The 14,608-nt window shown below is 40.1% G+C and overlaps 1 protein-coding gene across 2 annotated transcripts in view; it reads left to right on the top strand.

Annotated features, from left to right (window-relative positions):
- The window catches only part of LOC308098845 (uncharacterized protein), a 70,829-nt gene that overhangs the window by 38,976 nt on the left and 17,245 nt on the right, over positions 1-14,608 (top strand). For both annotated transcript variants that reach the window (XM_080447311.1, XM_080447310.1), the window contains exon 2: positions 9,873-9,926. In XM_080447311.1, coding sequence (XP_080303437.1) covers positions 9,882-9,926 — 45 coding nt within the window. In that variant the 5' untranslated portion in view covers positions 9,873-9,881. The remainder of the gene's footprint in view (positions 1-9,872; positions 9,927-14,608) is intronic.

Raw genomic sequence — 14,608 nt, 5'->3', positions numbered from 1 at the left:
CGTGTGCGTGTGCGTGTGTGTGTGTGTGTGTGTGTGTGTGTGTGTGTGTGTGTGTGTGTGTGTGTGTGTGTGTGTGTGCTGCCCCCCAGCGCAGCCCCTCTGGGAGCTGTGCTCCGAGCAGGTCCACATAGCTGGGATTCCAAACCGAGTGCGATGGATTCCAGTAAGGCCCCCCAAAACCCAGAGACTAGGGGTCTACGGTTCCCTCTGTCTGTGTGTGTGTGTGCGTGTGAGTTGGTGGGGAGGGTTGGGTGTGTGTTTGTGTGAGTGTGAGTGTGAGTGTGAGTGTGAGTGTGAGTGTGAGTGTGAGTGTGAGTGTGTGTGTGTGTGTGTGTGTGTGTGTGTGTGTGTGTGTGTGTGTGTGTGTATGTGTGTGTGTGTGTGTGTGTGGTGGGGGGGGGTCAAACATCTGCTTCTTGGCTTTCACCCCTTCTTTCTTCATGGACGTGGCTACAAAACAAAAGAAAACTGCCAAATAATTCTCATTCCTCCATTCTCTTGTTTCTGTCTCCTTTGAATGGCCGTTTGAGTCGCAGTGTGCAGACTAGGGGACAAAGCACTCACTGAGAGAGTACAAATGGAACCAAATGGACCATTTGTACTCTCTCAAGGTTACATTTTAGGAACGGCTGCAGCAGACTGGGTCCATTCGGTTCCATTTGTACCCTCTCAGAGCAAAACACTGACAAACACAGTGCGGTCTCTAATTATACCGATTTCTAACACCAGCAATTAGGCTACACATGCATGGTAGACACCCCCACAGATACAACAATACAAACACACCACATTAACGGGCGGCTGTGACAACAGAGACTCGTGAGCTTCCTTGAAGTCTGTGTATTGTTAGTGAGGATTCTCTGAACATTGATGTGTGTTTTCTTTTTACATTTGTGCTCTATAAACCAGTGGTGTAAAGTAACTAAGTACATTTACTCAAGTACTGTACCTAAGTACAATTTTGAGTTACTTTTACTTTACCGGAGTATTTCCAATTGTCTATACTTTTACTTCTACTCCACTACATCTCAGAGTCAAATATTGTACTTTTACGTGGCAGATCTACAAACTCACAACGTGTCGCATCGCGAGCTTGTAGATCTGCTATTTTCAAACATGTTTCAAACAAGTACTTTTACTTTTGGTACCTTAAGTACATTTTGATACCAATACTTTTGTACTTTTACTCATGTCAATTTTGAATTCCAGACTTTTACTTGAAACCGAGTACTTCTACATTGCAGTATTGATACTTTTACCTAAGTAAAACATTTGAGTATTTTTTCCACCACTGCTATAAACTGAGAATGACCAGCAATCTCTCCCTCTCTCTCTCTCTCTCTCACACACACACACACACACACACACACACACACACACACACACACACACACACACACACACACACACACACACACACACACACACACACACACACACACACACACACACACACACACACACACACTCAAAAACACATGCCTCTCAGCAATGGTTGGGGCTGGAACAGTGAGCCGTGTGTTAAAAGGATGAGACATGAGGATAAAAGGCCATTTCCTGGCCTCGAGGAGAACATTAGACACACCACAAGATACTGCCACCCGTCCTGCCACTGATATACTGTAGGCCTGCCTGACTATCTCTCTCTCCGTCTCTCTCTCTCTCTCTCTCTCTCTCTCTCTCTCTCTCTCTCTCTCTCTCTCTCTCTCTCTTTCATAAATTAAAGCCCTACTTGATTACAATTTAGAATGTAGTCATTTAGCAGAAGCTCTTAATCCAGAGCGACTTACAGTAAGCAAGGAAAACATGAGGTAATGCATCAAATGCATAGAAATAGTAATCTAGGGTCATAGGTAAACCAAGAACCTAGCATCAGTCTAAACAGTCAAATATATATTTTTTAAATCAATAATCTGTACAATGAAACCATACGCACTATAGCATTGGTTCTCAAAGTGGGGTCCAGGGACCTCCAGGGGTCCGTGGCGGGGTACCAGGAGGTCCCTAGCAAAATGTGTTAATATAGCGTCACCACTTTAACCATATTTTATACGTCTTGACACATTGTGAGCTTGTAGATCGTCTATTTTCAAATGGCCAAAATGTATAGGGCTGAAGTGGGTAATATAAGTACAATATTTGCCTCTGAGGTGTAGTTGAGTAGAAGTAAAAGTGGAAAAATTGGAAATTCTCCAGTAAAGTAAAAGTGTCTCAAAATGTTACTCAAGTACAGTACTTGAGTAAATGTACTTAGTTACTTTCCACCTCTGCAAAAGCACAAACATTTGCAGATCCACAAGCTGGAACTGAGCTTGTCGATCTGCTACTTGAGAATTTTGAATGACAGAGACGATATGTTAATGAAGTGTGTATAGACTAATAGTCACCCATTTTCTCTCATTTCGTGGCAAGCTGCTACTGTACATATTCTGCTACCTTGTACTGTGTGTGCCTTAATCGGCTTTCTTACAGAGTCAAAATGTACAGTGCCTGTGTTTTTGTTATTTTTGTGGATTATATGGACCCCCACAGAAGCAAAGATTTGAGTTACAAATGTTCGCTTTAAAACATATATATTCAAAGGTCTGCACAAATGTTCACGATCAAAAATAGCAGATCTACAAGCTCATAGCTCTATGAGCTTGTAGATCAGCTTTTTTTGAATAGCCAAGGTATAAAAGGTTAAAGTGGTTAAAATTATTGTGATGCTATTAACACAATTTGCTGGGGACCCCCTGGAACCCCCCCCCCCAGGACCCCTGTTTTTTTTTAGAACCAATGGGTTAATGTATTTCTCAGTTTTTTATCAGTCACCGTCAAATATCATGACATATTGTCTATGTACAGTATGTAGGGCCAGTTCGCATTGAAGTTTGACTTAGGTTTTTGATGCTCTGATCCAATAGGTTTCATACTTTAGTTTTTTGTTTATTGATTGATTGATTTGGTTGTAGGTCTGATGTCACCGTCACGAGGCTGGTTATTATTATTACTGTTCATAGGGGTTTAATGTTAGTCTGTTGAGCGTCAGGACCACTTGACTGAGAGGACTCTTCTCCATGTTGATCTCTTGGCTTGTCAGGGATTTATAGTGATTTATAATGATTATAATGATTATAATTCTGCTCTAAATCGGCAGAACTTTAGATGTCTTCAATAGGCCTGTCACAATTATCACATAATCATTTAATCGCAATTATTTCAGAGAATGAGAATTTAATCGTCATAATCATTTAAAATGTTCATATATTTTCAAACATTTTCCAAAACTTGTGGAAAAAAAACAATCTACAAGCTCAAAACGCGTCGCATTGCGACGTGTTTTGAGCTTGTAATCGCTTGTAATCGTGACAGCCCTAGTCTTCAATTACATTGAAGAAAAAGAAAAAATAGAAAACAGAAACACACACCTAACCAACTAATCATCTGGTGTTCTACAGCCAGTCTACTGATCATCCCCACTAGGTTTCATGAACATGTGTCCACCCGTTCTCCAGTTTGACCTTTACTCTGACCTTGACCGTGAACTATTTCCAACCCAAAGTCAATAATCTGTTCAAGGTTCTTCTTTATTGTGTTAGCTACATCATATACAGGCCATATAAGAGCTTATTTTTCTTTAGACATTGAGCAGCATAAAAGCAATAACACTATGGATAAAGAAAAGACAAAAATACAGTAGGCTAATACTAATAAGAGAATAAAAGGAAATCAATCAAACACATAAAATGTATATTCACTGCGTAAATATACACAACGACAGTGTCAGCAACTGCAACACATTATACAGTATAATGTTGGTAGCAGATCAGGGCATCACCCAGAGAGAGGATTTTGCATTTGTTACACGCTTCTGGGTCTCCTATACTGCAAGATCCTCAGCGAAACAAACGGAGGCGTGAGGTCTATTTGGTTCCATTTGCACATACCCCTCAGTGTTAAATTAACGCTGAGGAGTATACAGTGTACTCAACCTAGAGAATCACAATGAGCTGGAGAGGAGAGACCTCAGTGACAAAGAAGAGAGCAAAAGAGACAGTGTGTGGACGTGCGTGTGTGTGTGTGTGTGTGTGTGTGTGTGTGTGTGTGTGTGTGTGGGAGGAGACCCCTGTTACTGAACAAACACTATAGGATACAGCATTATTACGCGACTTGGTTGAATGCTCGATTGTGATTGGTCAATCACAGCATTCAGTGGCCTCCGGTCTGTAATTTGGTTGCTATGGACGGCGAGTACGTACCTGTATCATTCAATTAATCAATCAATCAATCCTCTGTGCTTGGTTTTTATTCAACATTAAAAGCCCCCTCTGTTTCACATTGGGGTCTATTCACACTGTCTGGGGTTATTTTTCAATAATGATCGACTGAGTCTTCATTATCCATTGCATGATTACTATCAGAATATAGAGCTTTAGCTTTTTAACAACACATTTCTTTTTTGTATTATTATTATTTTTGTAATAATATTGAGGAACTATTAACATGTATGTGAATGGATACTGGGTCCAGTGTAACCTATGTGGTCATGACTCATGATGAATGTTGAACAGGGAACAGTCATGGCTCTAATGCACATACAGTTTAGTCAGCATAGAAAAGATGAAAAATATATTGCATAGTAAGACGCATACATGTAACTGCACATGTAACTGTCATAGCGCCACCTGATCACCAGAGGGCGACTAAGATCACCCACAGGAAAACTACTTCAACAAGCAACAATTAGCCCATAAAACCTGTGTTTGATCAGGTCACTTGTTCAGTCTTGGAATTTGCTGTTGTGAGAATGCTGAAATAGTCAAGTTTGTGGTTTTCTTTATAAAGTCGAGTTTATGTTTATGTGCTAAAGACGTCACCAGTCTAAAGAACAGAAATGTCATATCGTCGGGTGGAAACCTCATATGTCCAAAACTGTTATTTTTCAGGATTCAAATTCAAAGACAGCAAAAGCAGCAGATCTACAAGTTCGAAACGCGTCGCTTTCGAGCTTGTAGATCTGCTGCTTTTGATGCTTTTGTGTGACACTGTAGTATGATCAAGTAGGGCGTTAATTTACGAAAAAAACACAAAAAGTTAGAATATGGAAATAAGAGGATTCTGCCCGACAGCAGCGATATACGGTATGCACTTCAGCTAGTTGGCAGAGCCCTGCACCACAGGGCTGACATGGCTACGTTACACTAAAGAGTTAATGGCAATTAACACAGTTAATTACTGTAGCACAGCTGAGACTGCAACCAGGCCATGGAGCAGCTTGCCCAGTGGTCTCAAGATGGCTTCTCTTTTTTTTTTGCATGTGACTTTGTCACCTTTAAAAAAAATAACATTTTCAAAACAGTTTTAGTCATTTAACCCATTAAGACCCGAGGCCGATTCTAGAAATGTTTTCTACAGTTTTTCATGATAAATCTACAGTTTTTCATAAATCATGATAAAAAGCAGATCTACAAGCTCATAGATCTGCTATTTTTGAATAGCCAAAGAAATCTAAAATGACACAGATGCGTTCCTGGTCTTAACTCTCTCAGTGCCAAGAGTTTTTTCATAAAGTACTCCCCCAGTGCCAGCAATTTGCGTTTTTTTTAATTTTTTAATTTTGTAATTTTTCATTCAAATAAATTATCTGATTGGGTGTTTAAACCCATAATACAGTTCTACCAGTAGAGAGCAACAAATCGACACATTGATGACGTCGCTGGCTCACTCGCCCCCTCCCAAACAGGCTCACGTCACATCCGGTCATAACCGGATGTTGACATTTTTGACAATCGTTGATCGGGCTAAATTACGATGCGATACACGACTACGATGACTGATCGTCACCCAGACCAAAGAGAGTAGACGTGGACCTCTCCGTTCGTATTTTATATTGTGTGAAAAACCGTGACTTTCCCTATTCTGGCCGAAAATGACCGCGGGAAAAAAATGAGAACCGGAAACGGAATCTGCGTCATGAAACCGGAACCCAGTGAGTCTGAAGGAGTCAGGAAGCGAAAGTGATCATGAAAAATAAACAGAATAGCGCGACCACAGTCAAAAGTAAAAACTCGGGATATCTCGGGGCGTGGCACTGAGAGAGTTAATGGGTTAAACATTTAAACATGTCTAAAATTTCAAGATTTTTGAGGATAGCGAAGATAAGAAGACAAGCTCTACAATGAGTCACATCACGACTTGTAGATCTGCTATTTTCGCTGTTGGTCGTGCGTTTTAAGTGGTTATCACTCTGAGTTTTGGCGGTCACGCCTGCTGAAGTGGAAGGCTTGGTAAGCCTATAGATGTACTGTATACCAAAGCTTGCTATATTTGATGCCTCTGGCTTTTGTGTGATTTTGTGACTTTTTCGTGCCAAGGACCCCCAACTTGATACAAGTGACACTCTGTTTTGTGCCAGGGACCTCCAGAAGCAAAGATTTGAGTTAAAATGTTCGCTTTAAAGTATATATATTCAAAGATTTGCAAACATTTCACAATTTTATTTGTTTTTTGCTTTTTATCGCAGTCCTAAGCCAATAATTTGATGACCGGCAGCGGTTCCAGTAGGAGACACAAAGAGTCTCTCCTTTGTGTCTCCTACCGGTCCGCTGGACATAAAATTATTAGCTTAGGAATGTGACAAAAACTAAAAAATATCCATGAATTCAAGTCTCCATGGGGTGAACTATCCCTTTAAGTGGGTCACCTCAACAGGTCACTTTAACTAACATATGTGCTTCAGTGCTCAGGGTACAGTACAGTAGCCTACATACTGTATCTGTTAAATCGCCTCAGTACCACTGAGACTGTGTCTAACTTCAGCGTTACATTCAGAGTCTTATCTACACTGCAGGGCAGAGCTTTGCTGACCTCACGTCATGGGAACCAGATCTGAGCTTTTTATAGCTGAGCGTAAAAATTGTGTAAAGATAGTGGTTGGAGTTTTAAGCCCTATTCTATATTGCCTATATTGTTGGGTGTGTTTTGTCAATGCAAGTTATATGTATCTTTTAATTTGCGCAACAATTCTGTCTGTAGAACTGTACAGGTTTTCATCAAATAAAACTCATCTCTCAATTGCGAGCTTGTAGATCAGCAATTTTAAAAAATGTTGCCTCTTTCTTTGGTAACATTCGACAATTTGGCCAATGTTTGACCATTTTTTATAGTCTACTTTGTTGGTTACTTTCGACACAGTAATGGCCTTTTTAATGAATTTTTTAGAGGTATTAAAAAGGTCTTAAAAGTCCTTAAATCGTCACTTTAGAAATGTGCAGATAACCTTTCATACACTTTTATACTGCATGTTGGTTTGTTTACTGTTGAATGAGAAAATAGCTAGCTCTCTGAACCCAATGGAAACTAAAATAATGTTGCTGTCGGGTGGAAACTTGTTACTTTTCAGGCTCGCACTGCCAACTCGTCTAATTGATGAGCCAGTGGTTTTCGGTGGTTTACCCTAGAGGGATAAACCCTAGAGGTGGTTTACCCTAGAGGGATAAACCCTAGAGGTGGTTTACCCTAGAGGATAAACCATCGCGCTGCTCGCGCACCTCTCTCTGTTTTAGAACCGTCGTCTTAAAACACCCTCGCCCCGGGTCTAATCCAGCGGCCTCGGCCCGCGGAAAAAAATGGGGCAGTGTGTTTTAGGACCAGCGTTCCGTTTTCCACCCGTAAGAACCTCCGGCTCGTCTCTTCGTCCCAGAAGTGGGGGGGATATCACCCAAACTCTCAAAACCCCGGACATTTAAAGGATTTTATAAAACCCCCCTGGACAGGCCGGACAGCCCCCCAAAAGAGGACATGTCCGGGTAAAAGAGGACGTATGGTCACCCTAGTTTAACTCTGGCAGTCAATGAGTTAATTGCCTATATAGCATTCATGCCAATTCCAAATTGTAAATTGAGTATCTGTCCACGGCACTACCACTTCACATATATTTCCTCCCGTTCTCTCTCTCTTGCCCACACGCACACCATCTTGGCAAGGTGTCTTGGCAAGGTGTCTTGGCAAGTGTTGTTGGCAAGCCCTCAAGACGTTTGATGCATGACTCCGGGTGCTGTGAGCTCTTTTAGTATCTCTGTAGTAAGCCACAGCGTCTCTCTGTCACTCCTTCCGGCGAGTGATTCTACTACTGCTCCGTCAATCAATAACTCTTTGAATGTGTGTGTGGGTGAGCAGGGTCTCCAAGGCCAGCCTAGGCCTATGTGTGTACAGTGTCTATCTCGGTGGGAGGAAACCTTGAGGTCTGTGCGGTACAGCTGTTTGCAGGCAGCCTGTTTCCGTGTGTGTGTGTGTGTGTGTGTGTGTGTGTGTGTGTGTGTGTGTGTGTGTGTGTGTGTGTGTGTGTGTGTGTGTGTGTGTGTGTGTGTGTGTGTGTGTGTGTGTGTGTTTGTAAAGTAACTAAATACATTTACTCAAGTACTGTACTTAAGTACAATTTTGAGGTACTTTTACTTTACTAGAGTATTTCCAATTGTCTATACTTTTACTTTTACTCCACTACATCTCAGAGGCAAATATTGCACTTTTGTTTCACTACAATTATTAGAAAACTTTGTTACTAGTTACTTTGCAGATATAAATTATTACATTATAAAACATACATTAACCACTTTAGCCCTATTTTAAACATAGGCTATTTGAAAATAGCCAATCTACAAGCTCACAACGCATCGCATCTGCTATTTTCAAACATTTTAGTACTTTTACTTTTGGTACTTTAAGTATATTTTGATGCCAATACTTTTGTACTTTTACTCAAGTAACATTTTGAACACAGGCCTTTTACTTGTATATATGTAGTGTTTTTATATTGTGGTGTTGCTACTTTTACTTAAATAAAATATCAGAGTACTTCTTCCACCACTGTGTACACGCACGCGTGCACGTGTGAGAGAGAGAGAGAGAGATAGAGAGAGAGAGAGAGAGAGAGGTGTGGGTGGTGTTATGATGTCTAGGACACAGCACGCAATGGAGTGCAACAACTTGACAGCGACAACATGACACACTCCCTCTGTCTCTAGCTGAGCCTGTGTCACTGCTTCTGTGACTTAGACACTTACACAGTGATGGAGGAAGTTCTCACGTGTTTTACCTAAGTAAAAGTATCAATACCACCATGTAGAAATACTCTGTTACAAGTAAAAGTCTGGTATTAAAAATGTACTTGAGGAAAAGTACAAAAGTATTGGTGTCAAAATATACTTAAGTACTAAAAGTAAAAGTGCTCCTTATGCACAATATCCAATTTCACATGTTTCAAAATGTATAAAAATCCTATGAAAATAGCAGATCTACAAGCTCACAACGTGTCGTTTGTAGATTGGCTACACATGAACCACTTGAACCCTAGCATCCCTTTTCTGATGAGAACTTAAGCCAAACATAGCTGATCTACAAGCTTGCGAGGCGTTGTGAGCTTGTAGATCGGCTATTTTTGGCAAAGAGGTTTGGTGTAGAGGGAAAAAGCAGACCATAAGTAAAGAAACATTTCATTTGAAACGCAATTTTAGACAATATAGAGGGGGTCCCTGCTTCATCTCTCTCTCAGCTAGGGGGTCCTTGTATTGGCCTGAAAAACGTTGAAGACTTAGTGTCTGGTCAGACTTCCTTTTGGGAAATATGATATGTTTGATACTGTATTTATGTCCTATAATATTGCCTTTTTATAAAAAAAGTATGTTAATCACATTAACCGTGGTGTCCCTCTTTTTGTCAAAATGTTTAAAAAAAGGGACTAATAGCAGATCTACAAGCTCACAACGCTATTGGTCATACGATGAAGTATATAGTGCTCAAAGTGGTAAAAAAAAAACTATGCTTACATGCGTTTTTATGTATTTATTATTATTTCCTAACTCTAATTGTAGAGATGTTGTCTTTGTTTACAGACTGTCGCCATGGACGATGTGGAGAAATACCAGCAGCGACTACAGGCCATAGAGGTGAGTCTCTCTTCAACTTCTCCACCTTACGCTTAGGTTAAGCCATTCAATCCAGGGACGCGTCTCTGTCATTTTAAGATTTCTTTGGCTATTCAAAAATAGCAGATCTACAGCCCGTGACGCACTTTTACCCCGTGCGTCATCTGCCCCGAAAAAAATAAAGAAAAAATACCTAAATAAATAGATAAATAAATAAGTCTGTCTCACACAACGTCAACAGAGATTCACGTCAGACTTGACCATGGCTCCGTTGATCTGCGCTGTCCGTGGTCATTCAACATGACGTCTCTATTGGGTGGAAGAACCTCATAAGTCAAAAAAAAAACGTAACTTTTTCAGGATTCACATTCAAAAGTTGCAGATCTACAAGCTCGAAACGAGTAGGGGCGTTAATTCCCCCCCCAAAAAAACAGTGGTGTAAAGCAACTAAGTACATGTACTCAAGTAGCCTATACTGTACTGAGGTACTTTTACTTTTCTTTACTGGAGTAGCCTATTTCCAATGTTCAGTACTATTACTTCTACCCACTTCTCAGAGGCAAATATTGTACTTTTACTCCACTACAATTATTTGAAAACTTTAGTTACTAGTTACTTTGTAGATTTTGATTATTATTACAAAACATACATTAACCACTTCAGCCCTATATACATTTCGGCCATTTGAAAATAGCAGATCTACAAGCCCACTCGCGACGCATTGTGAGCTTGTAGATCTACTATTTTCAAAAGCTTTTTAATTTTCAAAAGTTCTTTTTAATACTTTTACTTAAGTAATGTACTTTGTACACCACTGAAAACCCCACAAAAAGTTACAACATGGAGATAGGAGGTTTCTGCCCGACAGCGATGACAAACATCTCTCAACCCCGGTTGGTTTGGCTCCCATCACCAGTGAGCTGTGAAGAGACAAGTAGCTGGTAAGGAGGGACCAGCCCCCATGTTTTGGGAATTGAAAAGGCGGCTGTATCGGAGCCTGAACCGGCGTTGCCATGTCTGCTTATTATAAGCGACTTTGGACTTTTTTCTGTAAAGTTGCTTGCAAATTAATTGGTATTAGTTGCGGGTTGTGGGTTTTTGGGGCTTGTTTCTAAAGTGTAGTTGCTTGCTTCCAAATGTTTTAATATATCATTTAAACCAGTGGTTCTCAAATATTTTCCTGTCATTTGTCTGCTGACCCCCATTTGAACATATTTTGTACCAGATTTGTGTTGTTAGAATGTTTAAAAAAAGATTGTTTCGAAAATAGCAGATCTACAAGCTCACGATGCGTGCGTTGTGAGCTTGTTGATCGGTTATTTTCAAATAGCCTATGTATGTATACATTATATAGGTTTAAAGTGCTCATGTGGCCTATATAGTCGCTTCTTTTGGGCTTGTTTTGACCAAATCTGGCGACACTGTGCCTGAACGTGGACCTGTGAGACCCTCTGGGTCCCTGCAGGGACCAGGGACCCCCAGTTGAACTTCACACACACCGTTCCACTATCAGCGTGTCTCCAGAACGTCACCCCTGAGTGCACCCCTGCTCTGTCTGCCCTCCTGTCTCTCTCCTATATCTGCTGGTCTCTCTGTTGGCTATAGGACTCCCGCTTAAAGGGCAAGACCACTGTGGTAGAGGTTTGGGTTGTGTAGTTAGTTACCTTGCCATGATGTAACTCCAAAGGTGGACAAGAAATCAAAAATAGTCGCTACATTGATTAGAAATTGATAATTGAAAATATGCTCCTCATTGACTTACATTGTACGGTGTAACAGCTCTCAAAGTCACTCTTTTAGCACATAAACGAACGCAAACAAAGCTGATTCAGACAATATAGAACCACTGTTCATTTTGGCAGCAAATTCTGAATTAGTCTTCGTCTTAGTCTTTTGAATAACACCATTTAGTTTTAGTCCTGTTTTAGACTTCTGAAATTGTTTAATCTTAGTCTAGTCTTAGTCGACTAAATATCAAAATCGTCTCTTAGTTTTAGTCAACAAAATTAACACTGTATAGAACATCACCAAACCCAGTAGGCTCTACTGTTTTTTTTTTTTTACTTCCTGCTGATTTTACTATTTGAAGATCCTGATCAGGATCCGCAAATCCAGTACGGGTTTTATTCTTAATAAAAATAGCAAAATCAACAGGAAGTTAAAAAAATGTAATAAAAACATTCCGTCTGTTTCGTCCTTTCTTTCTGTTCCTACATTTCCCATGATGCACTTCATAGGCAAGCACCAGCCTGGCAAGTCCATATGGTCTACGTCCAGCATTACATCAACCTGATTCATATTGTCTGAAGTCAAGATTGCTACTTTGCCATAAGCCCAAGAAACAAAGACTGGTTTGGTAATGGTTTTTTTACATTCAAAGATTTTACCCCAGTGACATCACCAGAGCAGTGGTGGAAAAAGTACTCGGATATTTTACTTAAGTCAAAGTAGCAATACCACCGTGTAGAAATACTCTGTTACAAGTAAAAGGCCTGTGTTCAAAATGTTACTTGAGTAAAAGTACAAAAGTATTGGCATCAAAATGTACTTAAAGTACCAAAAGTAAAAGTGATAAAATGTTTGAAAATAGCTGATCTACAAGCTCACAGTGAGCTTGTAGATCTGCAATTGTCAAATAGCCTATGCATAAAATAGGGCTAAAGTGGTTAATGTGTGTTTTATAATATAATAATGTATATCTGCAAAGTAACTAGTAACTAAAGTTTTCAAATAATTATAGTGGAGTAAAAGTGCAATATTTGCCTCTGAGATGTAGTGGAGTAGAAGTAAAAGTATTGAAATTGGAAATGCTCCAGTAAAGTAAAAGTACCTCAAAATTGGACTTACACAGTGCTTGAGTCATTGTAGCCTACTTACTGTAGTTACTTTACGCCACTGCACCAGAGTAAAGTTTATATCACAACTTCAACAGACAAACAGGAGACTGTTCAGTGTTATTGCTGTGACTGGAGTATGAGGGTCTATAGGCAGGGAGGGATGGCTCTGTTTTGATATCCCACCCTCTGGCCATTGATTTGTTTTATGGGCAGTGGGGATATGTTTTATCCTGCTTCTGGTCAGACTGAATTAAATATGCATTAACTTTAGTGAAATGTAGAGTGTGATATGTTTGATCTTTAGGTTTGATTTAATATCACAATTTAACGATGTAATAAAAACATTATGTTAACCACATTAGCCCTGTGGCACCCATTTAAAAAAAAGAAAATGTCAAGTATCTTCAAAACCTTTTAAACATTCTCATTTTTATTTCGAAAATAGCAGATCTACAAGCTCATAACGCATCACATTGCGATGTGTTGTGAGCTTGTAGATCTGCTATTTTTTGCTATTTGTCATATGATGAAGTAGTAGCTCTTAAGTGATTCATGGAAATCGAATCCTGCCTGTAGGTAATATTGAAAGTCATGATGGTTTCCCCTGAAAAGTCCCCATGCTCCGTATGTCTGTGTCTACTTACCCAGGGGGGGTCCCCATGCTTAGCTTAATGTGCAACGTTGTTTTCTCACTCAACCGTAAACAAACCAACATGCAGTATGTATACAGGGTGTCTACATCTCTAAAGTGACAATGTAAGGACTTTAAGACATATTTAATACCTCTAAAATGAAACATTTTTAAACTAAGTACAAGTACTACATCAAAAGTAACCAACAAACTACAGTATATTATAAAAAAATGGTCAAACATTAGCCAAACTGTCAAATATTACCTAAGAAAAAGGCAACAATTTGAATTCTTACATTTTGTTTCACAATATCTATCTGTAGAACCGAGTCAAACTAAATATAATGCCTACGATTCCAAGTGCTTGTCAGGGTGGGGGGGTCCTCAGTTCAAATATGATTATTTTGGGGGGGTCGCGCGGCACTGAAAAGTTTGTGAACCCTTGACCTATACAGTACCACGGCCCCCCTATCTGTTACTCATGTACATTTTTATCAACTCTGTGCGGCTGTTTCCTGCCTCTCTCTCTCTCTCTCTCTATCTCACCGCTTTTCACTGAGAGGAAGTCCTTGACTTGAGGGACCAGTGACTGCCGAGGGGTGTTAACCAAAGAGTTCTATTTAAAAGTGGGTGGGACCCGTCCCTTTCCACAGCTGTTCTGAGCTCATCTTGAAAACACTCGGCGCAGTCGATGCAGTAACAGTTGGCCCACAGCCTCAGATCTCCTGTTGAGCTGAGCTTACGTCGGACCGAACCCTGCTCGTTCAATTCGCCGTCTTAAATTTGAAACATATAATCCAAACAAAGCTCCACAAAGTTTGCGTCTGTTGAAAGGGGTCTTATACGGACAGGACTTTACAGAGGGGTAAGTAGTGATATTGTTGTCAAAGAAGTGAACATAGAGCATGTGAAGTCAATCTATATTTGAGTCAATCTATATTTGAGTCTTGTAAAAAAAAAGAACCACAAGATATGTTGTTCTGCAGTAGAGTGCACTGTATATTGTGTTGAAAAGTTGCGTGAATAAGCTACTCTGCATCTCTCTCTCTATACATTATGTCAAAAAAAAAGTTCCGCTGTGTAATTTCAAGTCAGAGAGATAAGCGACCGTGGCGAGTGTGATTTGCTCACATGATAAACAGAGAACAGCCTGTGCCTTTCATGCATCAAGTTTTAAATGTGAGCTGCATGAAACGGATCAGGCAGATTGGGGCCGAGAACGTAACGGCGATTAA

This window comes from Gymnoscopelus braueri (assembly GCF_963280865.1).
Source record: "Gymnoscopelus braueri genome assembly, chromosome: 13".
Classification (NCBI taxonomy): domain Eukaryota; kingdom Metazoa; phylum Chordata; class Actinopteri; order Myctophiformes; family Myctophidae; genus Gymnoscopelus; species Gymnoscopelus braueri.
This window is presented reverse-complemented; position numbering and strand designations above follow the sequence as displayed.